The 25,787-nt window shown below is 31.2% G+C and overlaps 1 protein-coding gene across 1 annotated transcript; it reads left to right on the top strand.

The window, feature by feature from the left end:
• The first annotated feature begins 443 nt into the window (after nucleotides 1-443).
• On the top strand, nucleotides 444-25,366 carry LOC107361707 (cGMP-specific 3',5'-cyclic phosphodiesterase). The gene is made up of 3 exons (XM_015928569.3): nucleotides 444-1,673; nucleotides 2,582-5,686; nucleotides 24,082-25,366. The coding sequence occupies exons 1-3, from the start codon at nucleotides 1,497-1,499 to the stop codon at nucleotides 25,258-25,260; spliced, it is 4,461 nt and encodes a 1,486-aa protein (XP_015784055.1). The 5' UTR covers nucleotides 444-1,496; the 3' UTR covers nucleotides 25,261-25,366.
• Nucleotides 25,367-25,787: the final 421 nt, after the last annotated feature.

Consider the following 25,787-nt stretch of genomic DNA (forward strand, 5'->3'; position numbering starts at 1 on the left):
AAACCTCTCAAGGAAAAGAGTTAATTTTTTAAAATGTGACTGACATGTTACTAAATGTGATGATTCGTTGGAAACGAAACAGAAGAAGAAGAGAACAGAAAACATAAGTCACAATTGTATAAGAATTTTGTTGAACCTGGAATTGATGAGGACCACTGAAAATAACGTGACTTTTGATCTGCATTCTTTGGTTGATCGGTTTAACCAAAAAATGAAAATAAAAGGAAAACAAAAGGTAAAAAAGAAAGGAAAGAAAGAGTTGATCATATGAGATGATTATATTGGAAAGGTGAAGAGATTATGTTGACAATAATGTTGATTATGACGACAATCCTGATAATGTCTATCAGATTGATGAGTAAAAAAGCAAAAAATACCAACAATGTTAACAAAATGATAATGTAAAATGGTTAAATAACAATCGATGGAAGCGTCATCTATTAATGTTTGATTGGTCATCCCCCTTCATTACCAGTTCATCGTCACTAGTTCATCATCAATGCAAGTTTAGTTAAAGTGAACCGGATTCACTGACACTGGAACACCATAAACTGTATCCATTTTGTTTCTCATTTTTCCACTCTTCTCCTGCTTCTTCTCCTGCTTCTTCTTCTTCATCATCATCGTCTTCCCTCTTAATCTTTCGGTGAATTTATTGTTATCAATATTGTCTTATTTGATTATACTGTTTAACTTTCTCTATTCATCATCATTATGGATCATCTTGTCATTAGCTCAACTCATTTCATGTGATCATTTTATTCACTGGTTAATTATTCATCTTGAAAATTATCCTCTTGATTATTACAGTTTGATTTGCAATGTCATCCTGATCTGTGTTTAGTTGAATGGAATCACACAATTTCTCATGTTCTCCTTTTTTTTCTTTACTTCATGTGCTGCCATTTTTACACGCTTCTGTTATTAACATCTCTCTCTTTCTCCCTCCTTTTCTCCTCACTCAATCTTCTCCCTTCTCCTCTCCCTCTCTCCTAGTTTTTCCAATGATCGTTAAAGGTCATTTGATTTATTGATTGTTCAATTTTTTTAATAACCAGTGTTTGAGTGGTGAAGAAACAAATAAAGTTGCTGAAGGAAAAACAATAAGAGAATATTTTCAACTTTTCTTTCATTTCTTCATGTAAAATTACATTTTTCCCTATTACCTTGAATGATTGTCTGCAATAGTCAAAAGGCTTACATATTCAACAGTTGACTTTCAATTTTGTTGTATCATTTGAATGTTATCTTCTGTCATCTACCTGGTGCCATTCAGTTTTACGTCATTTACCAGTGCCAGTTACTTGGATTTAAAGTTGAGACAGTTCAAAATTAGGATCAAGATCATTTCAATGATACTTTGGTTAAACTTATATTGACGATTAAAGAAGAACCAAGACAAACTTTGGATTAAGAGGGAAATGAAACAAGCTTGTTTTACTGTGATAAAAGTTACGATTTTTACAAATTGAAAAAAATTATTGTGCTAATGCATTATGGATGATGGCCTCAATTGTATTGATGTTAAATCAATGAGCTCAACAACGACTTTATTCTTATCATCATCTTCATCCTCATCATTGTCATCATCCTCATCTCCACCACTTACACCAGATTCAGCTACGAAACTATCACGAGTGAAGGGAAAGAAATCAAAATGGACTTGTAGCAAAGTAAGTATCAATGTGTTATTAAACCGATTCCTAACCTAAACAATATTATGATTGATCCTAATTGTTTGCAGGTTAGAGATAGAGAGACAATTAAAGAACAAGATTTAAAGAAATGTTAAGAACTTGGAGAGGAAAAGACAAAACTGGCGACAGTAATGAGAAAATATGAGTGGGAGAAGAAGAATGAGTGAAAATTGACAAATAAAAATAAGTGCATGAAGAATAACGAAAGTGGTGTTGAACGTGAATTATAAGACAAGAAGAAAGTAAGAGAAAAAGAAGAGGAAAAAAGAGAAGCCAAGAATGAAAAGTAAGAGGAGGCTAACAAAGAATCAAGTGCATGGTTATGAAGAGCATGATTGAAATTGGTGGAGAGAGAAAGAGAGGGAAGAATACACTGAATGAGATGATGATGATCAAGTGAGTCAATGATTCAGGGGAATGTTCAGTGTGTGAGAGAAGAGAGGCGAAATTGAAGAAAGAGGAGAAGAGAAGGAAGAAAGAGTGAGTGAGAATAAAGAAAGTGAATCAAGATGAAAGGAGAAAGAAAAGTTAAAGAGAGTGAGAAGAAGAAGGTAAAATCGATAATAAATTGTTAGTAGCGCCTGCACGGTTAGAGAAGGAATAAAGTTAATGTCAATCTTCGAATAAACGTTTTTCTCTCAACTTGACATGATTCTCTCTTTTTCATCCAATTTCAATGGTTTTCATTCAGATAAAATGTCAACTTTAACAACAAAACTTTTGCACCTTTCATCGACACCTTCATTTACCTCTAATTTACATTACCACAAAACTAAACTATTGTCAACTTTACATCTTTATTTCCTCACATTCCATCATCACAACCATCATTATCTTAATGAAATCATTTTGCTAACATTTTGTTTTCCTTTCCTTTTAAACAGAATCTTCCCTGTAAAACTGTCAAACTGGAAACTCGTAAAGTTACTTCACTCGTTGATCGAATCGATTATTGTTCAGAAAGATTTTCTCAACCCTGCGTTCGTTCATCATCTTTACCACAACCTCAACAACCACCACCAACATCATCATCAACATCATCATTATCTATTTCATCGTGGCACACAATGACTAGTCATTCACCATTGGGACATTCAAAACAATCAAATCAACAAATTTCGAGTCAATCACAAGCAAAACAACAAACTCATCGTCAATATCAACGTTCATATAGTGAGGACCTAAAATCATCCCGAATTTTGGAAACTGGTGAAACAACTTGTTGTCCTACGGATGCACCAACCATTGCACAAGCATTATGGCGTCCTTTATGGCCTCCTGGCTGGCGTCCAAGAGGTTCACTATCATCATCATCAAATAAGTGCAACACCAACACAAACTCCTCTACAAACAGCAACAGTAACAGTTCTAGTAACTCTAATAACAATAATTACAACAAACGTACCACTAGTATTTTTAGCAATAATAATAAAAGTGATTATCACAATATTACCAGCAACACGGGTAATACACTGAAAAACATCTTTAAGCGTCCACTCATTGTTATGAGTGAACACCGAGAAGATCATCGTTCCGGATCTTCTGGTGTTTCAGTGGCTGATGTTTCTAAATCAGGAACCAGTAATGAGGAGGAGATAAGCAGGCAAAGGACAAGTACAGACAGTGGTATAATAAGTGGTAAAGGAGGAGGTGGAGCAACCAAGGAAGGCATTAATCGTTCATTAAGCAGTGTAAATGAAAATTGTTGTGTCAGTGTAAATACTGCTTCCAATTTATCATGTGTTAGTGAATCTTGCTTCAATTGTACTCAACAATCAAAGTCATCAAAGCAACAACAAACATCTTCTCAAACATCCTCACCATCAACAACATCGACAACTGCTCCTAATAATCGTCTCATCACCTTATCATCGGGTCGTCTCAGATTGGGACCAACTTCAAATGATGTTACATCTTCAGTGGAAGAGTACGAATCAATGGAAGCCTGGTTAGATGAACATCCTAAATTTTTGTGTGATTATGTTATTCGGAAAGCACCTCGATCAACTATAGATGCTTGGATTCTTGCACATTCAATTCCCCACTCAGGATCTTCATGCGGAACTGCAACAAATTCATCTGCCTCTGCACCAGCTTCCGGTGCGGCAACGCCGGTTCGTAAGATATCGGCTCATGAATTTGAGAAAGGTTCACTGTTTCTTCCGCCAATGGTTTCGACCACTGAAGAAGGTATACCAACATTTCTTCAACCACCAACTCGAGATGATTATCATCCATCATCTCATTATTCACCCCATTCACCTCACCAACAACAATCCTTTTTAAATTCAAACCTATCAACTTCGGATTATAGTTACCTCAGTTCGAGTTCATTAGGACCATCTTTAACTTTACGTCAACCACTTACATCACTGTCTTCACCAACATCCTCATCCATCTCATCGTCTTCAGTCTGTGCAGCAACCGCTGAAACAGCAGCTTTATTACAGGCAACTTCATCAACTGCAGCAACTCCTCTCACTTCATCCTCATCACCATTAACTGATATCTCATTTCCATCATCAAGTGTTCAACGAACACGCTCCCAGTTTGATGGTCTCGATGAGAAGCAATTAATTTTTGAACTGGTCAAAGACATTTGCAATGATCTTGATGTTGTCAGTTTAAATCTCAAGATACTTAAGAATGTTTCCCTCCTGACCAATGCTGATCGTTGTTCCCTTTTTCTGGTCAAAGGTGAACCCGGTGATCCAAATAGACATTTTGTTCCCACCTTGTTTGATGTTTCATCTAAACAACCTTCGACCTCATCAACTGCAACCACAACTGATACCACAATTAAACTGGAATCAATCAAAGTTCCCTGGGGCCAAGGAATTGTTGGTTATGTTGCTGAATCAGGTGAATCTGTGATTATTGATGATTGCTACAAAGATTCACGTTTTTCTGATTTAGTTGACCAAATGACTGGTTTCAAAACTCGAAATATGCTTTGTTCACCCATTTTTGATAATTTTGGTCAAGTGATGGGAGTTGCCCAGGTCATCAATAAATTACCCAGAAATCGATTGTCCATTCCATCAAATTCATTTTCAACTCATACCATTAACAACAATAATCAAATTTCTAGTTATCACAATAATAGCAATAACGTCAATACAAATAATTTTGTCAGCAATGATCATAACATAAATAATAATAATAATAATGTGTCAACAGTCAGCTTTACTTTGGATGACCAACGTATATTTAACCAGTATTTACAGTTTTGTGGCATTGGATTAAGAAATGCTCAACTCTTTGAAAGATCTCAACTGGAAAACAAGCGTAATCAAGTTTTACTTGATTTAGCTAGAATGGTTTTCGAGGAACAGTCAACAATCGAGCAAATTGTTTATCGTATAATTGTTCATCTTCAATCGTTATTGGGTTGTGAACGATGTCAAGTCCTTTTAGTCTCTGAATCGGATAGTCAAGATTTATTTAATGATCAAACTGATAATGGTGACATTGAAATTAGTCCAATTTGGAGCCAATATGAATGTGATCAACATGAATCAAGAGATGGACCAGTAATAGGTGATTCAAATAGTCGAACATTTTCTCGAGTTTTTGACCTTTCAATGGATGATTTGAAAGAAAGTGAATCTAGTAATGTTAGCAACATTGAAGGACCAGACAGCAATAATAACAAAGCAAATGAAGGAAAAGAGGTTGATCCAGTTTCAACTACAGCCAACAGTCATTCATCAAATTTTGCAGCTCAACCTTTTGAAAACAGATTCCCAATAAACATTGGAATTACTGGTTATGTTGCTGCAACCGGTGAAACTTTGAACATTCCCAATGCCTATCAAGATGCACGATTTGATACATCCGTTGATGCCTTTGATCCTCGAGGATTTGTTCATAAAAGCATACTTTGTATGCCCATTAGAAACGCTAATCGACGGATTATCGGCGTTTCTCAACTCGTTAACAAACTAAATGGTCAACCATTTAATAAAAACGATGAAAACCTTTTCGAGGTAGGTTTACTTATTTGATTCATAATCTATCATCATCTTTACAGTTTACTCTTTAACTTTTATTTACTTTTCAAAAGCAATGGAAGAAAATAGAAGAATAATGCAGAGAGAAACATGTTCAACTTGAACTTTATTTCGTTTACCAATTTTGGCTCAAACTTGATATTTTAATACACACAGCATCATCATCATCTGATCCAACGTGATCTGTTTCGAGTTTTCCTTTCCTTTAGTTTATCTCATTTTTCATCTTGCTTCATCTTCTACCTTTCTTCCATCCATTCATATCTTTACAACTTTATCCTCTTCTAACATTTCTGCTTCTTCATGCACTCTTTGCATGGGTTAACTGCCAACAAGTTTCATCAATAAAAGTCTGATCGATTACATGTTGAATGTACAAATGAATTTAAGTCAAGATAAAAGGGTTAAACATTGACAATGAGGAACAGAAGCTTTTACCATTGTTACAAATTCATTATTATTCACTAGATTTGCCTTTATTTTCTCCATTATTTATTTTCTCCTCTTCACTTCTTTTCCTTCCCTTTTACCTTTCATCAGTATTCACATTATTTCTTACAAAATAATTTACTAAATATATCTTTACTCTGTTATACTATCAAATCGTTTTATATCTACAAATTATCTGCTTACCTGATCTAGTTGTTAATCTTTACGTTGATTCTGTTGATTGTTTGTGCTTCTAATGAGACTAATTTGTTTACCCATTCAATAACCTTTATACCTCAGCTTCTTGCTTTTTACAAATCTTATTCACTTTTCATTTGGCTCTTACTTTTTGCTTCATCATTAGCACCATAATTTTCACCTAATTTGTACTTCTTTTATCCTTCACTTCATTTTCATTGCAACCTTCATTTTCTCACCTTTTTCACCTTTCCTTTCATCATTACCCAATTATCCACTTCCAATGCTTTCTTTTCAGGAAAGCATCTGAATACTGAATCACAATGATTCAGGTTAAAAAATAATTGCTAGCAATAATAGAAAACAAAAAATATTTAATAACAATACAACTAAATGCTAATCCTTAGGCAATAATCAGATACTTTGGGTACTTTAACTCTTCATCAACCTCAGCTTTTGATTTGTTGAACCAATTTTCCTCTCATCATTAAAATTGTTAGGATTTTGATGATAATTATTCAATATTAACCTAAAAAATCGCCCAATATTTGTATTGATTTACAACAGTGAATTTAACTTGAACAATTACTTATTTTAATCAAAATGATTGCCTACTTAATGTTAATTAATGATCATAAGTTTGGTTCACTTTTATTGTTAATCTTCAAACTCTCAAGTTCAAGTCAAGTTAATATTATTTTCGGATATTGAACTTGATTTTTTGCTCAATATTTCTCATTAAATTTAATAACAATCAATAGTTTCTACGAATTATTACATTAAATGGGTCATTGGATATTATTAAAGAGTCTAATTACACAATAAGGATGACTTGATTGAAGTTGTAAAAGTTTGCCAACCTTTCATTTAAACTTTTTCAAATCACTTTCGCTTCTTAATTGGTGAAACTGAAAGACATTGAAAAATCTTCTATGGAATCTTATTCTTTCCTTAGCACAAACCCTTTTCAAGAACGTAGGCTACTTATAATAAGTGTTTCACTGGATTTGGTCAACTTGTACCGAAGACCATTTATGAATTTATTCCATCGAATGCACTTTCATCCTAAAGATCAAAGCATCAAACATTATATCTCTCAAGTTTCATTCTTTGTTCATAAACATTTTGTTGCAGCTTGCATTCATGCTTCATGTAAATGTTTCTTTAAACAGAGCATAAAAAGTCATTTCCAGTAGCTTCGACTATTCATTTAGAAACAATCAACCTTGAACTATTCATTGCCCGCACTTGTATTTGAAATTTTTTTAATCTCATGATATGAATATTCTGCTGGATGAAAAATAAAAGCTTAGACAGAAACTAAATGATAGAAGCCAAGCTTTTGTTTATGCTTCAATTTACTCTTTTATTAGGATTCTAATCATAATCTTGATGCTGATCAACAACAACAATAATTAACAAAATCATAATTCAATATGAGTCTAACATTGAAAGTCCAAGGCTATAAGGTAGTATTACAATCAAAATATATTGTATCATGTTACCTGAAAGATGGAAAGATTTTCACTCATTTATTATTTTCACTTTCTTTGCACCCAATGATAATATTTATTAACCTTAAATAGGATTTGAGTGTAAATCGAGCAAATAATGCAACAAATAGATTTAATTACTCAAGCAACAAAACAGTAAATTGCAATATTATCTGAGCTAAGTCAGTAAATCTCTTCATCATTATTGCCATGATTACTTTACAGTTTCAATTAGATGGTGTTTATTATCAATTTTTTGTTCAAATTTCAAAAAGCTTATCACTTGAAAAACATAATAATGAAAGTGGAGTTTCATTAATTTCACTATTTTTCATTTTTCACCAATAACAACATGATTGTTTGGTGTTATCTTAAGTTTATTAACTTCAGCTGATTCAAGTAAATTCTGGATTACAAGTGCTTAATTTTACTCTCTATCTTATAAACGGTTTAATCAATCAACTCGTTTAATTAATATTTTGCTTTCCTTGTTGATCTCACATTAGAATTGTTGATCAAACTGCAAATCTTTTCATTCTTTAACTTTCCTTGATTTACTGGTCAATTTAGATTACTTTGACTATCAATCTTGAGAGACTGAAATTTTGCAATTCAGAAGTTATGGGTTTGTGCATCATTAAATGTTCTTCATCTTTTCGTCTCAAATTCATAAACTTAACCTTTTCTCTCAAAACAAATCAATTTTACCATTTTTACAAGTCTTACTATTTCTAGCATTCACTTTGCTCTCATTTAATATTGTATTGAACAAGAAGTGGTTAATAATCTGAATAGTTTTATGAAAAGATGAATAAAACATTGAATCAAATGAAGTGAATATGATAAAGTTATGACTAAATGATAAATATAGCTATTGAGTTCGTATTAATGTACCAGAACATGTAATCATAATTATAATTTATGTCTTTATCATTATTTTGCTAGAGAAAAAAGTCAAAGAAAAAGGAAATTCAGCTTACTTGAAATTTGATATTCTTGTGATCAGAAAAACATTAAAATGGAAAAGGAAAATATGAATTTCATGAATGTACACCAAAAACTCGATGGATAATCTGTTGTCGTTTTTCTTTATGTTGACCTTCTCATTTTGTTGAAACTTTCTCTCTTGCAGAAAATCATTTATCCTTTTCGACTAGCTTCTCATGGTTCGTCTTTTTTTATTGTAGCCTGGACAATGTCCAGTTATAAATGTTTTCTCATCTTGTTGCATAGCAATACTCGCTTCTTTGATTTCCTCATGTTTATCTTTGTTTTCTTTCGTTTTTTCTTTCATCTCTTCGAGTGAAACTTTGAATTTATTTCCTCCACTTAACCATTCATCATTGTTCAGCTGAATGAAGCATAAAACTTTCTCTGAATTGTTATTTCCTTTTTTCCTTTTCTCTTTTCTTCATATTTCAAAAGCATCAAATTCAAGTAAAATTGATGTGTTATGAGCTATTGTGTTTCTCAATGAAAACCAGCATGAAGTCTCTTCTTTTTTGAATCAAAACTCAAAACTCAAGATATTAATGAAATCAGTTTCACGCTTGAATTTGAAAAGTGTCAAAACTACTGTCATGAGTATGAAAATTTACTTCGAACAAACTAATCAAACTTGCGATTCATCAATCTGATAATCCCATGAAAAATTATATTCAAAGCTTGAAACGGCTCCAAATTTGTTGAATTACTTCTTGGGCTTTATTTCAGTTTTTTTTTCATCATTTTAAAGACTAATTGATCAATGGTAATTTTGTATGATTCTGCATCAATATTCAAAGTGTCAAAATCCTTTTCCTCATCCGATTAACAATTTGATGTGTTGTTGGAGTTTTAAACTTGATGAATCCTGAATGATCGCTCTTTCTTTTACTCACTTGCTTTGCTTTCATTAGCATTAATCCAGTGGTAGCAACGTCATCATCAATCATTTATAGCCATTATGCACATGAATCTCATCTACTCATATGAATAGTGGATGGTGGTGGATTGTAAATGACAGAATTCACCAAAATTTTTCTTCCAACAGAATTCAATGCATATTTGGTTATCCATGAAATTAATTTTGTGTATTATGCTGGTCATTAATTAAAATTTGCATCTCAATTGATCTTTTATTTTAAAAATAAGGTCAAAAGTAGAATGAAATGTTTATTAGAAGCAAATCAACTTTGATTATCAAGTTGACAAGTATTCTCAGATTTTCTGAAAGCATTTTTTGGTGCTTTGTACGTTTCACATTATAACATTATTATACTTTATAGTAGTTTTAAACGAGACGAACGAGATTGATGCCTTTAATGATAAGAGTTTTTAACCTTGATATCACATCAACAATAAAGCTTGTGGGTGTATAATTTTGTGGTATGAAAGTGTCGTACAAACTCAGACCTGTCTAACACCAAGTCTCACAAGGAAACCTTGAATCATCAAGTCAGGAAAAGGATACCGACCAGTAGAACAGGATAAACAACCTAGCGCGGAATTTTTTGTTGTGAACATGATGGATGTAAAATTTTATATTGAATTCATTACTCTAATTCAATTTTCCAACTAATCTTGCAGTTTCGAGATAAATGAGAAAAACATTTAAAAAGCATGAAGACGCGTATACCAATTTAATCCGTCGAAGTATTAATATTAATACATTAGTAAGATCAAAATAAATGACTTGATTAGATTTTTCATCTTGAATTTGATCTTTAATATACTTTTTTTCGAGGGATTCGTTACTGTAATTGGTATGCGCGTTCCCATGCTTTTTAAACATGTTTATATTTATCGCGAAAACGCAATAATATAATAAATCGAAAAATGAATAAGAGTAATGAGTTCAATTTAACATTTTACGTCTATCATGTTGACATCAGAGATTATTTTGGTCTTGATCCTTTCATGATGTGTCCTTGTAATTATTTAAAATCTAATCTATGTTACTACGAGAATACCAAATAATCTAAAATTGGACTTTGAATAATTCAAGCTAGACGAATGAACTTTGATTTCAGATACTGAGAAATTGAACCAAAAAGCATAAAATTAAAAACAACTTGAACCATTAGTCATTGGTGATCAACGCATCTGTTCAAAGTCCTCTGTTGAAGCTCTTGTTACAAAATAGTGCGAAATAACCCAGCGATGAACATTAAACTTTGAGCTGAACAAACCAATCAGTTGATTTTCACGTCAACAACTTGTTTCAATTCTTTTGCTCGAATCAATAGTTAACACTATGATGTATCGATGATGATATATTCAGTCAGATAAGGACCATCATGGTGCCTACTGTCTACTTGAGTGCTCATAAGTTCTGGTCACGCAAATATTAGTGTTAGTTTAATGATTAGAGCTAACAATATCTAATGTAGTGGTAGTTGAATTTTAGTTTATGTATTCAATTGTCTCTAGAGATGCTATCTCTTATCGAAGTTGTATATAAATAGTCTGAATCGAAGACAGAAGCAAGTGTTGACATTCGAGGATTGATGAACAATGAAAAGTAAACATTTGTTATATAATAACTTGAATCGCATTCGTCACAATATTTTTTTCGTGATGTGATCATTTGTTCCCTTTACTAGTAATAGCAATAATTTGTGACTTTACTCTGTTGCCAACTATCATATTGGCTTATGCTTTTGCTATGCTTTATAGTTATTACAAATCTCATTGATATTGTTATTATTGATATTAAGTATTGCGTATAAAGAATGAAAAAATTCCGTCTTGATTCCTTGTTAGCTGAGATTATTGTTTTCTCCTACTTCGTTTTCTATCAAACCATTGAGCATAAACAATAACTCACTTGGAACTGATTTATCTGTTCTAACGTTCAACTATAACTAGTATAAAGTATGGTCATGATTGTTGATTTCAAGATTGCAATTAGATGGATAATTTTATCTCGATCGATTGGATTAGATTGATTATCTCATTGATTAACTTTGCCTCCAAATCATCCCATGAGAAGTTATCAATGATAACTTATCATACAGAAATCAGTTGACTCATGATGAAAATTCAATAAACTCATTCATCTTTAATCCATTGCAGCGTATTTTCTTTATAATTCATCATTCAAGATCAATTATGTTATTGACTTATCAGTGAGATATTATCATATGAAACAATTGAAAAAGCAACTTGCAAATGATTAAATCATTTTACTCTGTTTATCTCCAATTATTCAAAATTAATATCATATCCATGTGTTTAATCTTAGATTATTATCATCTTTCAATCAACTTATCAATCAATCACCTTGTTCTAACCAATCTAACTCAAAATCATTCTTGGTGAATCTTAATCAATTTCATTTCTTGCCTTCAAATTTAAATTGATTATCTCGATCCTCGTTAACTCATTTGTTTCCATAGTATAACATTGTTCTTAATATTTCCCAGTTTTTCTCTCTTTTCATTGTCTGACAGTTTACAGGCAAGATTAAGTCAATTTCCTGTCAAATTGAATCAATCTCAATTAACATGAGCAATGAATGTTACCATGGAGTGTACCATCAATGCCGAATTTCAGTCTTGTTTAACATTACTTTGAGAATTCATGTCAAACTGTTCAAACTCATCTTGATTCATCATCAAATCGTCTGAACCTTTCGAATAAACAAACAATCTAAACAAAAATAAATAACCAGACTTAACCTTCATAATTTTCATGAGCTATTTCTTTGCATGAAAAATATCAACACAATTCGACCTCTGAATATGCAAGTTCAATCTTGATATTGCTTTCATGTATATCATGTCTAATTGATGATGATTGTCAAAACAGAAAGTTTGACTGGAAACACATAAGAATGTTGGAAAACTCAGAAATGATAATGAGAATGAAAGAAACTGAACTAATCATGAAGTAAATATCTGTTGTCTGTTAACCTTGCTTTCAAGGATGAAATGAAACTATCGCTAATGATTCAAGGAGAATGGTAAATTTGCACCATTTGCTTTGAAATCGAAAAATTAATTAAATTGTTTGGTTGATAAAAATATTTATATAAATCTGTGTAAATACTCTATAAATGGTTAAAAATTTTTGGTCAATAAAAGCGTTTGATGTTCGCAAGTGATTAACTAACCAACAATAAGCAATCAAACATCTTTATTTTTAATCACACAAAATAAGTAGTAAAAGTGTATTGAGTTGTTTAGGGGTCAACAAAAGCACAACATTAACAGAAGCTAAAGAGAATCGAAGTGAAAAAGAAGAATCAAAAATGATGAGTTCAACTCTTGTTGAACATTTTCCTTTCATTCTGGTCATTTCATGATTAACGGTGAACAACTTTTCTCTACTAAAGACTCTTATTCATTTTTGTAACCTTAATCACTTGGGACTCTTCCATCTTTTCATTTCGTAAGTTCATGAATGTCATCTTCTTGCCTTTGTTTTCTTCATCCTTTTCTGAACAAACAAAATCTTATTCATTATTTTCTCTTTATTTCCCTGCATCTCTCTTTCTCACTCGCTCTCCCTCTCTCTGAGTTTGTCTTAATATCTAATCATGAATGTTCCCTTTTTGGTTGCACTTGATTCGCTTGCCAAGGTAAAATCCCTATTGGTAGTTACAGTTTGTACAATGTGCAAGGTGAAACGTCAGTATGAGAAAGGGATGAAAAAAATGATTAGAAATGGAGAAAGAAAGAGGAGAAATCGAGGCCGATGACAAGAAGAAGATAAAATTGAGAGGATAAATCAGTCAGATCATTTTAAACGATAAAATGAGAATTACATGTTGTTGTTCAATTAACTTACTTGCAACATGGCTTACTCTTAGTCTTGAAAAGCTTCAATAACAGAGGAAAAGAATGGTTGTTTCCCGTCCTTCTGAAGAAGTAGAAAGAAGATTATGATGATAATGATAAATTCCGGTGAAGAGTTTCTTTTTCATGGTAAAATGATGATGGTTAACTCTGCGTGCGTTTCAAGTTTTACCTTGTAATACATCATTTCTCTGACTCACTCACCACTTTCGTCATCACTAAACATTTATTCATTCATCATGGAGATTTCCCTGTCTCAGTCTGTCTTGTTTACATCATCACCTCAATTTTCATCTTAATCACTTCCCTGCCCTTTCTGTCTTGCCTGTACATGTATCCATTCGCGTCAAACCAAAACAAAAGCAAACTTTTTTCTTTTTATTTATTTACTTTTTTACCAAACAAAACGAAATAATTTCATGTAATTACGAGTAATTTATTCCTTTTTTGCCTTTCTTTTGGTTTAATTGCCAAAATTTTCTCTCTTTTCTTCACTCAATCTATCTGATGCATCTCGGAAAATCCCAATCAGTGTTTTACGTTTATCGTTAACAAAATATCTAATAAATCTGATGAAGAATCTCGTGCCTTGGTAATCTGTATGAATGCCAAGTTATTAACTTTTCAAATTTTACCCATTCTTTGGTTCACTAGAAAATCTGATAATTTACTCTTATTTCAAATTAATTGATCAAAGATGAGAGAGTATTTTAATTTCGAATTCATAATTTTGTCGAACCAATTTCATTATTTCCATATTAATAACATTCACCTTTTATCTTTGAAAATGATTCAATGACACAAATCTGATTTTTTCACTTCCACAAAAAGCAAGAAAATATTTAGACAATTTTTCAATGAAATTCACTAACTATTATAATATTTATAATAGCTCAGTGAGCAAATTCATTCTGTTTTGTGACTGTTGACCCCAAAATTGATTCAAATTTGATTTCATGTCATTTCAAGAAGGTAAAATTTTTTGACATTTCTTTGGCTTCTATGGTTATTTGTATGATGATATTCAATCCTAGGAAATTAAAAAGATCATTTTAAGTGTTTTATTCAATTCGCTTCTCATATTGACTCATGACAAATAAAGATACAAATGAAAATATGCTACTAAACATTATTTTCCTGTTTCAGGTTAAATTTGATGAAGTATTTGCATCTATTAAAATGTCAAATATTGTCTATCCTGAAATTCAAATCCTGAACTTGACAGAAAAGTTTAAAGACAATTTCAATTCTCATGATGTTGGAATAGTATAGTATTTTGCATGACATTCGAAGCACAATGCAGAAAGAGCTTTGCAAAATGCATGTATGATTTACAAAGAAACAATGTGTTGCAAAGGATCTTTGATGGGAAAATCAATATAGTTCTCCATTTTCGTGTTTAATTTTTACAATTATTGCCGTTAGCTGAAATTACTAGCTTTATCAGGAAAATAGAGAAATTCTTACAATGTTAGATTCATGTCATCCTATGCACTGACTGCTGTTAGTTTTCTTTGCTTTTGTTTACATTAAATGATAAACAAAACAGTTCATTTTTGTTTAAAAACCAAAATGCATGAAACTGAAAGTTTCAATCTCCATTTTTGTTTCTTTTACAATTTTGCCTTTTGATTTTGTAGCTAAATCGACAAATTCATTGCAATGTACTTTCAAAAAAGAGGTCATTTTGAACACTTTTATTATACATGCACAAAAGTAATCTTTGGACAAACTTGGTTCTGTACAGTTCTTTAACTTTTTTAACCGTCCAACTGGAAGACCTAGTAAACTCTTGCGGAAGTGTAAGGACACTTGGTAATTATTAGCTGTTGCAAATTGCCAATGAATATTTTTAAATGAATGAATATTAACAGGTGCAAATCAATAAAAGCTTCAATTTTTAGCAAATATTAATATTAATTCATATAAATATTAATAATTTATTGATATAAATAATATAATAATTGTCAAAATTAATTTCTTTCCTTATAATGCTGCTCATAGGTGTACATTCTAGACCTAGGAAGGTTGAATAACTTGGCGCTATATGAGCCCAAAACTCTCAGCCAGTAAACAGCATTTTGGAAATTTTTGTTTCGTTAGAGAAAAATTCTGTTATAATCTGGTTCCATATAAAACTATGTGATTATAAATTCCCCAGATAATAAACATCAACTTATCCACTCTTCAATGTCCAGTCAAACCTTAAAAGTGTTGAACGAAATTATATGTGATAAGTGATGATGAACATATTAACTGAATCGTGTTTGCTCAAGTTGTAAATCCAACAGTTGATTGGTCATTGGTTAGTCTCTTGGTAAATGTTTGAAAATAAATTGAATCGAATCAAGTGATATTATTAACCAAAAAAGGGTTTACACTGAATTTGGCAATGATAATGATAAGGTATTTGATGAACAAGATGAATCCTTCAAATGTAATAATATAACCTGAAACACTGTAATACTGTAGTTACATGAGTGTGTAAATTGTGTTTTATTTACTTAATAACAAAGTAGATACACTTAATGGCGGTTAATGATATTAAAAGTTTGCAATCTAAAACAAAGATTATAAATGTATAATGAAACCTCAACCAACAAAAAGTTTCTAACTCATCAAACCCTAATGATTCACATAAAGTGTGTAAAGTTAATAACAAAATTATTGGTTGTCTTTCCATTGTGTTGATTCATTAATGACTTTCCTTTATTGTTGGACCTTTTTCCTGTCATTGACTATCAGTGAATTAACATTTACCAATCCAAACCACATAAACACTTCCACAATAATCATTTCAGGCTTCTTCTCTCATCAAGCCCATTCAAATAATAGAAAGGTTTCATGATATCATATCAAGTCTGAAAGTTCATATTAGTGGTGTGTTGAGTGTTAATAAGATCAGGGTAAATTGAGAAGGCCAGTTAAAGTTGAAACTAATATCATTCATTATCCTTACCTTTACCTTTTCTTCTCAATTTGTGCAGAATGGTCATCATCATCCTTAATCTTAATTTTTCGTGACCCTTTCCAATTCAACAATATCAACAATTTATATTGATTTATATCTAATCTAAGCTTAACTCTATTTGACTTGAGGTGACTTAGTTAGTGACAAACGAAGAAATGATTTCATTTCAATTGATACCTACTATTTTGACATTAGTTTATTTGATTCCAATAAAAATTTCATGTTAAACCTCGATTTGAAGACAAATGAACACGAATAGGTCTTTCTGTATAATATTTGTTTACCTTTTTTCGAGTTTACAAAAATGAATGTTATTAATCATAATGTTTATTTATTTGATAGTTTCAAAAGGTGATTTTGATGACGACAAACAAAGTCAACTCAATAATATATTATCCTATGTGACTCTGTTTATTCAACCATTTACTTGATTTTATCTTATTTTGCATGTGATTCCTATTTTTTATCCCCTGATTCTCGTTTACGTTTAAATTGAAAGTTGTATATTAAATTGCATCATGCAAAGTTGATTATGTTTCACTTGTTGAGCTTTTCACTTTGATTTTATAAGATGTAATCTATCGTGCAGAAACAACTATCACAAGGTAAATCATTCATTGTTTCTCTCGTTTTTACTTCCAAAATATAGTTTACTTTTTTGTCTTATTTCATGATATCAGAAGCAAGCAAGAAATAAAAATGAGTCAACTTGTGACTGAAATCAATGGAAAACCCTTGGAGTCAATCTTATAATCTTTCATGTAAAGATAATGTAAAGATAATAAAGACTACTTTCATATGCAATATTTTTACCTGTTTAGTAATGAAGACAAATTACCTTTTTTCTAACTCTCTAAGCGTGTTATTAAACAAATAAAGGTGAAGTTTTTAGCTCACCTTTCAATAGCAATTCAAAGTTATCGTTACATACTGAAAGGTGAAAAATTATGTTATTTATGATGTTAAATGAAACACAAGACTCAGCCATGAAGTGTAATCTATAAAGAAGTAAAGATTTTTCATGTAGAATCTTTAATCCGATTGATAAAGCAAAAGAAGAAAAGTTGGAAAAAGATGTGGAAGATGAGGATGAAAATGGGTGAAAAGAAAAGAAAGGAAAAGAATGAAATACAAGGGGTGGATGTTTGAAAATGAAGTGAAGCAAAAAATAAATGCAAGAAAATGTGAAAATATGAAACAATCAAATTGCGATACACTTTCTAGCCTTTTTAGCCTTTATAGTTGCTGGAAGCACTTTTGTTTGACTCTTAAACCTAATCTCTGCTGGGAAGCTGTAAAAATAATAGAATGAAAATAATAATGATAATGGCAACAGAATACATTTCTCTTCTTTTTTCTTCCATATCATTTATCATCGTCTACTTGTTATCATTGAACAATATTATTTTTTAGAATGCTTATTTATCTTTCAATTTCATCAAAATAATGATATATTACAAGCTTTTTTATTTCATTCATCTTTCCCATTGCATTTCACTATTCGTTTTAAAATCAAATCAAAACAATGTTCATTCAATATCAATGTCTATCAGAATTTTTCCTTCATCATGTAAAAAACACAGCTCTCGATAATCATATTATTGATCGAAATTGAAACCATCAGATTTTACACTTTAAACTTAGAAAATATAATAATCAAAATTCGATAGACTTGAATTCGAAAAAAACTGGTGAATTTTTCTCCTTTTATTCGCGAATTCCTGTTCTATTATTCAAAGCTTCTTGTAATTGTCAAACTTGCGATTTAATTGTCATGACTCAATCGTATTTAATTATCAACATCATGATTGGGATTGAAATTAATCTAACATATAATGAAGCTTATTATCAACAGAATCTTAATGATTTCATTTGCATTGAACCACTTTTCGAATCAATTCTTTCAATCCTTAAGTTTATCAGATGATCAAAATAATCTTGAAAATTGCATTTTCTTTTTATTGACATGTCACGTCTTGCATGTCAATCTAGTTTCTCAGTTCGAGTGCTGTAAAATTGCTGTACATTTGATGTAAATTGTCTTTTCAATGTGTGAAAGTTTATCTTCGCATTTTTCTTTTTTCCATGAAACTTGCTGGCCTAAACTCTTGTTATTCATGTTTTTCACCATAAACTCCAAACTGGATAATCAACATTATGCAGTGATTAGAATTAATGAGTTGTTGTGGAATGCATCCAATGAAAATTTTTCAATCTCAATTTTCTTCTGAAAGCAGAAAAATTTTACCAGTCGAAATGTTACTTTGAATGCAATGAAACTTTCATTATAATACATTAATCTAAATCTTTGCATTTTCTGTAAACATACTCTTTCTCAGAAAATGAGCGAGTTTTGTTTTCTTCTCAAAACCGTTTAAATGAACAAAACGCTCAAATTGATCAAGTTTGATAAATTAAGTTTTCAATTATCAGTTTGAAATTAAAATAATCAATACGAGATGATTGATACTGAAACAATTTAAAGCTGTTTATTGATTCAGATCTTAACATTCCAACTGCACCATTTGTTATTATCATTAGCCACCCAGCTTATTGATTGATACTGTTACAGTATTATTGTTGCAATTTTACTTTGATATTCTGAGTAACTTGAGATGCTTCTGAACTACTTGCTATGTTATCTGATCAGATTTGAAATTGAATCAAATTACAGTTGAAGGAAAGTTAAAAGTTCTTAAATAAAATGTTGTTCTGTGACAAAAAAAGTCTTGCAATTTATTTCAATAATACATTTTTATTCACTTTTAACCTACACAATAATTTTCTCGATTTCAATCAGCTTATCATTGATTCTATTCGTTCTTTAACCTATCATCTTTATGATGAAAAGGTTGAAAATAAAATGCACCAAAAAAGTTGCATGAAAGATATCTGATTCTACTTTTGACAAGTTGGTTAAAAAGTTAATAATATACTACTATATATTATAATATAAGCATTAATATTATCATCAGCGCCATCAATCTTCCAATGGTTTATATTTAAACTTGAATTTCGGGATGAATAAGTTCACTTCATTCTGATTCTTTAAACTGTACTATGACTTTCTGAGGAATTGCTCCAAATTTATGATTTTCTCATTTCAACTCATTAGTGATGTTTTCAGTCTCTTGCTCCACGAAAAAGCATTCGTGTTAATTATCATCGATGAACAGAATGAAAAATTTCTGAAACATGCAGAATACTCCTTTTTGTTCATATAATTTTGAATTCCATTAGACTAGAAGTTGACTTGAAGTTCTTGTTAATCTAATTGAATGTTTTTGATTATTTTGTAAACATGACTAATTAGCTTAGATGTTTTTTGTCTAGTACCATGTTTATTAATGAATAACAATTGCAATATAATTTATAACTCTATTTCAACTCATCAAAAGTCAAGTATTGCTTTGTTTTTTCTATTATAGTTTTTCTGTTCAAGAAGTGAAAAAAGTTCCCAAACCTTTTCATATTGTTGCATAAAAACACAAAAATACATTTTACAATGAGTTTTATCATGGTTATAGATGGAAATTATAAATGTTTCCTTTTTTCAACAATAATAGTTAATTCCCTATTTTACTCTCATCTTCCTGTTGATAAATCAGAATGAACGATCTTGAAACATTATAAATACAAAATGCTACAAAAAACAAAAAACAAAGAAAAAGTCATTGAAAAGTATTCTTTCAGTTTCTTGAACAATTTTTCTCTTCATAATTTCCTTACTTTTTCTTGTATCGGAAATAGCATTTTCCAGGCATTTTCCGGCTTCCGAGTTTGCTTTTTTCCTGAATCTTTGTTTCACTTTTTCATTATGATTTGAGGCTATGAAATGCGTTTTACAGTTAACTATGCAATAACTTTTCATTATTCACTGCAGTTCATTCACTGCTCACTTGCAGTGGAATGAAATCAACGGTTGATCTGATGTTCACGATTTCATCATAGATTGTCATGCAACTAATGAAAAGCAAGAATAAATGAAAATAAATTCTTTTATTTCTATTATATTTCACCTTATTTCTATAAAATTGATGGAAACTTTGATTCATGCCATCATTAGTTTATGATAAATTGGCAAAAGTTGTGAAGAAAAAATTCTTGAATAAAGACATTGAATAATACAATCGAATGTAACAGAGAAAATAGCATTTATTTGATGATAGAAGTAACTATGAATATATGTCATTAACAAAGATATGATAAATGTTACAAGTTATACATACTCCAGTACATTCCAAGTCAAATTGTAGTATAATAACGTTATTGATAGTATGATTGATAATTTTGTTGTTGAATAAGTCAGTTGAGAATGTTTTATTCCAGCATTTCGATTGGTTAATAATGAATTCCCCGAGAATATGAGATGACAATGATATCTGTATTTCAATGTTTCAATGTTATTCTTCTGATAAACGGTTATATTGAAACATGAATGCAATCAATTTTATCATTGTGATAACTTTTTTGTCTCTTTTCTTTTCTTTTATACAGTCATGTTCAAAAGTTTAAAGCCAAAGATTTAGGCTGCATTAAATCAAATTTTTCGCCATCAAATGGTTGTTAATTGGGAATTAAGGGTAGAAACAATTTCCCAAAGGCATGGTCAACATAAACAATAACAAAAAATTCATCAACTCATCTTGATTTTTTAATAATTAATGTTAATAAATTAATAGTCAAAGTTAGTATTGGTTATTTTTTGTCAAAAGTTTAAAGCCATCGATATTTTTCAGGTCAAAACGTTAGGTAAGCCCAAATTTGCTTTGACAAATGTTATTAAAGGTCTAATCGATGTTTTTTACGGTAAATTGAACAAGTTTTTCAAGCTTATAAAAATGCCAAAAGCCAAACAATTGAGTCGTTCGGAGAAAGATCAAATTGATCTTTTGCGAAATATGCATCCAGAATGGACTCATTTAAAGATTGCTGAGACTATTGGAAGATCTAGGCAAGTGATTACGAGCTATTTGAAGGACCCTGAAAAGCATGGTAGTGGAATCAGGACCGGAAGACCGAGAGTAACTACTGAACGAGAGGATCGTTCGATAATCAAATTGGTTTCAACTGAAAAAAAGAGCATTTCCGAAGTGAAAAAAGACCTTAATCTTGATGCCTCAGTCTCAACCATAAATCGTCGGGTCAAAGCAAACAAAAATTTGAGATATACCAAACATAAATCTAAGCCAATTCTTTCAATGCAACACAAGAAAAACAGACTCGATTTTGCACTCGAAATGATATCGAAGCCAAGGTGCTACTGGGACTCAGTTATTTTTTCTGACGAAAAGAAATGGAACTTAGATGGTCCCGATGGTTTGCGTTACTTTTGGCATGATTTGCGAAAAGAGAAAGCGATTTTCTCAAAACGTCATTCTGGCGGTGGATCAGTCATGGTTTGGGCTGGATTTGCAACCGGAGGCACGACAGAAATCGCTTTTTGCAAACCCAAAATGACATCTGAAGACTATCAAGATCTTCTCGGTTCTTATCTTTTGCCAGTTGCACCTTTAATAACTGAAGGAGACTATTTTTTTATGCATGACAACGCTCCAATTCATCGATCATTGTCCACAAAAGCTTGGCTAGAGGTCAATGAAGTCAAAACTATCAAATGGCCAGCTTTATCTCCCGACCTGAACCCTATTGAAAATCTTTGGGGTTGGCTAACAAGGAAGGTCTATGGTCACGGTCGACAATTCAGTTCGATTGCTAGTTTGAAATCGGCGATAGTGGAAGAATGGTCATTGGTTACTCCTGAGCTGAGAGAAAGTCTTATATCATCAATGAAAGACAGATTGGTCAAAGTTATTCAAGCTAAAGGTGGCTCAATTGATTATTAATCTGTTTTAATTAACTTAATTGCCGAATGCTTTAAACTTTTGAATATTTTTATGCAATGTTATGGTTTTTGAAGGGCTAAAACGCAATATTGATTTCTCAAATTTTGAACTATTTGACTTTTGAACGTTTGACTATCTTTATATTTTTCACCTCTAAAAAAATCTAATATCAAATTTTGACGGTTAGCGAATTAAAAGCATTTAAAAGTTGGCTTTAAACTTTTGAACATGACTGTATACTTTACTTATTGTAAATCACTGTACAGGTAATAGGATTTGTTTGCAGAATGTTTAAAGTTATCTTTCTTCGTTTTTGTATGTTTATTTGGATTCTTTATAAGGTGACTGAATATTTAAGCACAAAAACAGAGAATAAAGAGAATAAGTAAAATGTTATATTCACTAGTCAGATAAGATTGCTTTCAACATTTACCTATGAATAACATTATTAGCTCGCATGAATTCTGTCATTCTTTGTATTTCAATATGAATTCCAAGATTCTTCATCTTGTAAATAACTTACATTATCTATTAGCTCTACACAAAGACATGCACTTTATTTATTAAGGAAAACACTCATTTTCGTTATATGTTTTATCAAAAATCAGTCAAATTGATTCTGAACGACCTTAGCAATATTTTGATTTTCTCGAATTAGCCAAGAAAACTAAATTATTCAGGGTCACTGTCAGTTTCGCCATGAAAAATGGCTAAAAATCTTAAACGAATTATAATTTCGATTGATATGTTGGTATGAAAATGATAAAACAACCGATCATGATATTGTTGACTTGAAAGATTTTGTTACCGATTTGTTATCAAACGAATTTTGACCGAGTTCATTCTTCATATTTAAATATTTATCATTTAAAATAATGGCTAATTTGCATGATTGAAAAAATAAGGAACCTTGAGGTTGATTAACCCCAAACCCTTACAGAAATAGACAAAATCTCAATTTAAATTTCTGTAATATTCAACTCGTTTTCTATTATATAATGAAAGAATGTTAATAATCAATTCATGAATTCACTTCATTAGACCAATATTTTTTTCTTTTTATGTCGAAGTTTGGTTTCATTGTTGAAATTACATTGTATTTTCATTTTTTGAGACTTTTTTATCATTCCTAGACTTTTATCATTGCAAGAAATTCATTATAAATTCATTCTTTTGTTTCCACACAATATTAAAAGATTATTAAGGCTCAAATAATTAATCAAATTCGCACTTGAATCAATAATTCTGTTGAAGAAAGATTCTTTTACTCTATTATTATGCTAAAAAATCCTGCCTGAAGCAAATCACACAAAATAAATATGGAAATAAATCTGTCACAAATTAAGTCTTATTCACTGCAATGTGACTTTAAGAGTAAATCTGGGTTTGTTCAATTTTCGTTTTGGACGTTTATAAATTTTGGCTGTAAGATAAAAGCTTATATTTTTTAAATTGTAATATTAGCAACACTTTTGAACCTTTTTCTATGCAAATTATTCGATAGATTACGGTTTCCATACCGATGAATATCTCATTACTGGATATTTCACTTTGCTATTAATTTTAAATTGAAAAGTTCACCCATTCACAATTACGAAAAACATTTCTTGCTAATTTTTTTACTTTTTTTCTCCCTTTTCATGCGTATTTCCAGGCATTTGCTATATTTTGTGGTATGGGAATTCACAATACACAGATGTATGAAAAAGCAATGAAAGCAATGGCCAAACAACGGGTTACCTTTGAATGTCTTTCATACCATGCAACGGCACGAAGAGAGGAAGCTACTCTTTTGTCTCGTGAACCAATACCGTCAACTCAAGCACTTAGGCTGGCTTGCTTAGATTTTCATGATTTCTCATTGGAAACAGATGATAAAATGGTCAAAGCTTGTATTCGAATGTTTTTAGATCTTGATTTGATCAACCGTTTCTCCATTGACTATCTCACTCTTTGTCGTTGGCTCCTCTCTGTTCGCAAAAACTATCGTCCTGTAACTTATCACAATTGGCGTCACGCTTTCAATGTAGCTCAAATGATGTTCTCAATTCTTGTCTCAACTACTTTGTGTACCTCGTTGGGAGAGCTTGATACTTTGGCTCTTATTATGGCTTGTTTGTGTCACGATTTAGACCACAGAGGAACCAATAACTCTTTCCAAATCAAGTCTAGTTCACCATTGGCTACACTTTATTCAACTTCAACCATGGAACATCATCATTTCGATCAATCTTTAATGATTTTAAACTCAGAGGGTAACCAAATTTTGTCCAATCTGTCTCCAGCTGAGTACAAGCGTGTTGTTCGTGTAATGGAAGAGGCTATTTTAGCGACCGACCTTGTTGTCTATTTTACGAACAGAGAAGCCTTTTTTCGTCTCATTGAATCAGGAGATTACCACTGGGATTCCAATGAATTGGATAAAAAGTTACTTCGGGGTATGCTGATGACTGCCTGCGATATTGCCGCGATTACCAAACCATGGGAAGTTCAAAAAGTCGTCGCCGAACTTGTGGCAACAGAGTTTTTTCAGCAGGGCGACATTGAAAAGGAAAAGCTCAATTTACAGCCAATTGATATGATGAATAGAGAAAAAAAAGATGAACTTCCCCGACTTCAAGTAGCTTTCATTGACTCTATTTGTTTACCCATTTTTTCCGCTTTTGCATCATTATATCCCGAGAGCTTGGGCAGTTTGGAGAGAGGAGTAGTGGAAAATAAGCGGCAATGGCTATACCAAGCATTGGGACATCCTAGTCTTCGGGACTGGGCTATGGAAGAATTAGGGAATATGTCATCCAGTGTGACTCCGTTTATTCAATCATTTACTTGATTTTATCTTTTGCATTTGATTCCTATTTTCTAACCCCTCATTCTCGTTTATGTTCAAATTTAAAGTTGTATATTAAATTAAATCATGCAAAGTTGATTGTGTTATACTTGATGACTTTTCACTTTGATTTCATAATATGTAATCTATCGTGCTGGTAAAACTATCAAAAGTTGAATCATTAATTGTTTCTCGCGTTTTTACTTCCAAAAATGGTTTATTTTGTCTTATTTCATGTCAGATGCAATGAAAACAAACTGTGACTGAAAAATCTTGGAGTCAATCTTATAATCTTTCATGTAAAGATAATAAAGACTACTTTCAGATGCAATATTTTTATCTGTTTAGTAATGAAGACAAATTACCTTTTTTCTAACTCTCTAAGCGTGTTATTAAACAAATAAAGGTGAAGTTTTTAGCTCACCTTTCAATAGCAATTCAAAGTTATCGTTACATACTGAAAGGTGAAAAATTATGTTATTTATGATGTTAAATGAAACACAAGACTCAGCCATGAAGTGTAATCTATA

This window comes from Tetranychus urticae, chromosome 1 (genome assembly GCF_039701765.1).
Source record: "Tetranychus urticae isolate SD_2017Ah chromosome 1, NJAU_TeUrti_SD_1.0, whole genome shotgun sequence".
Lineage (NCBI taxonomy): Eukaryota > Metazoa > Arthropoda > Arachnida > Trombidiformes > Tetranychidae > Tetranychus > Tetranychus urticae.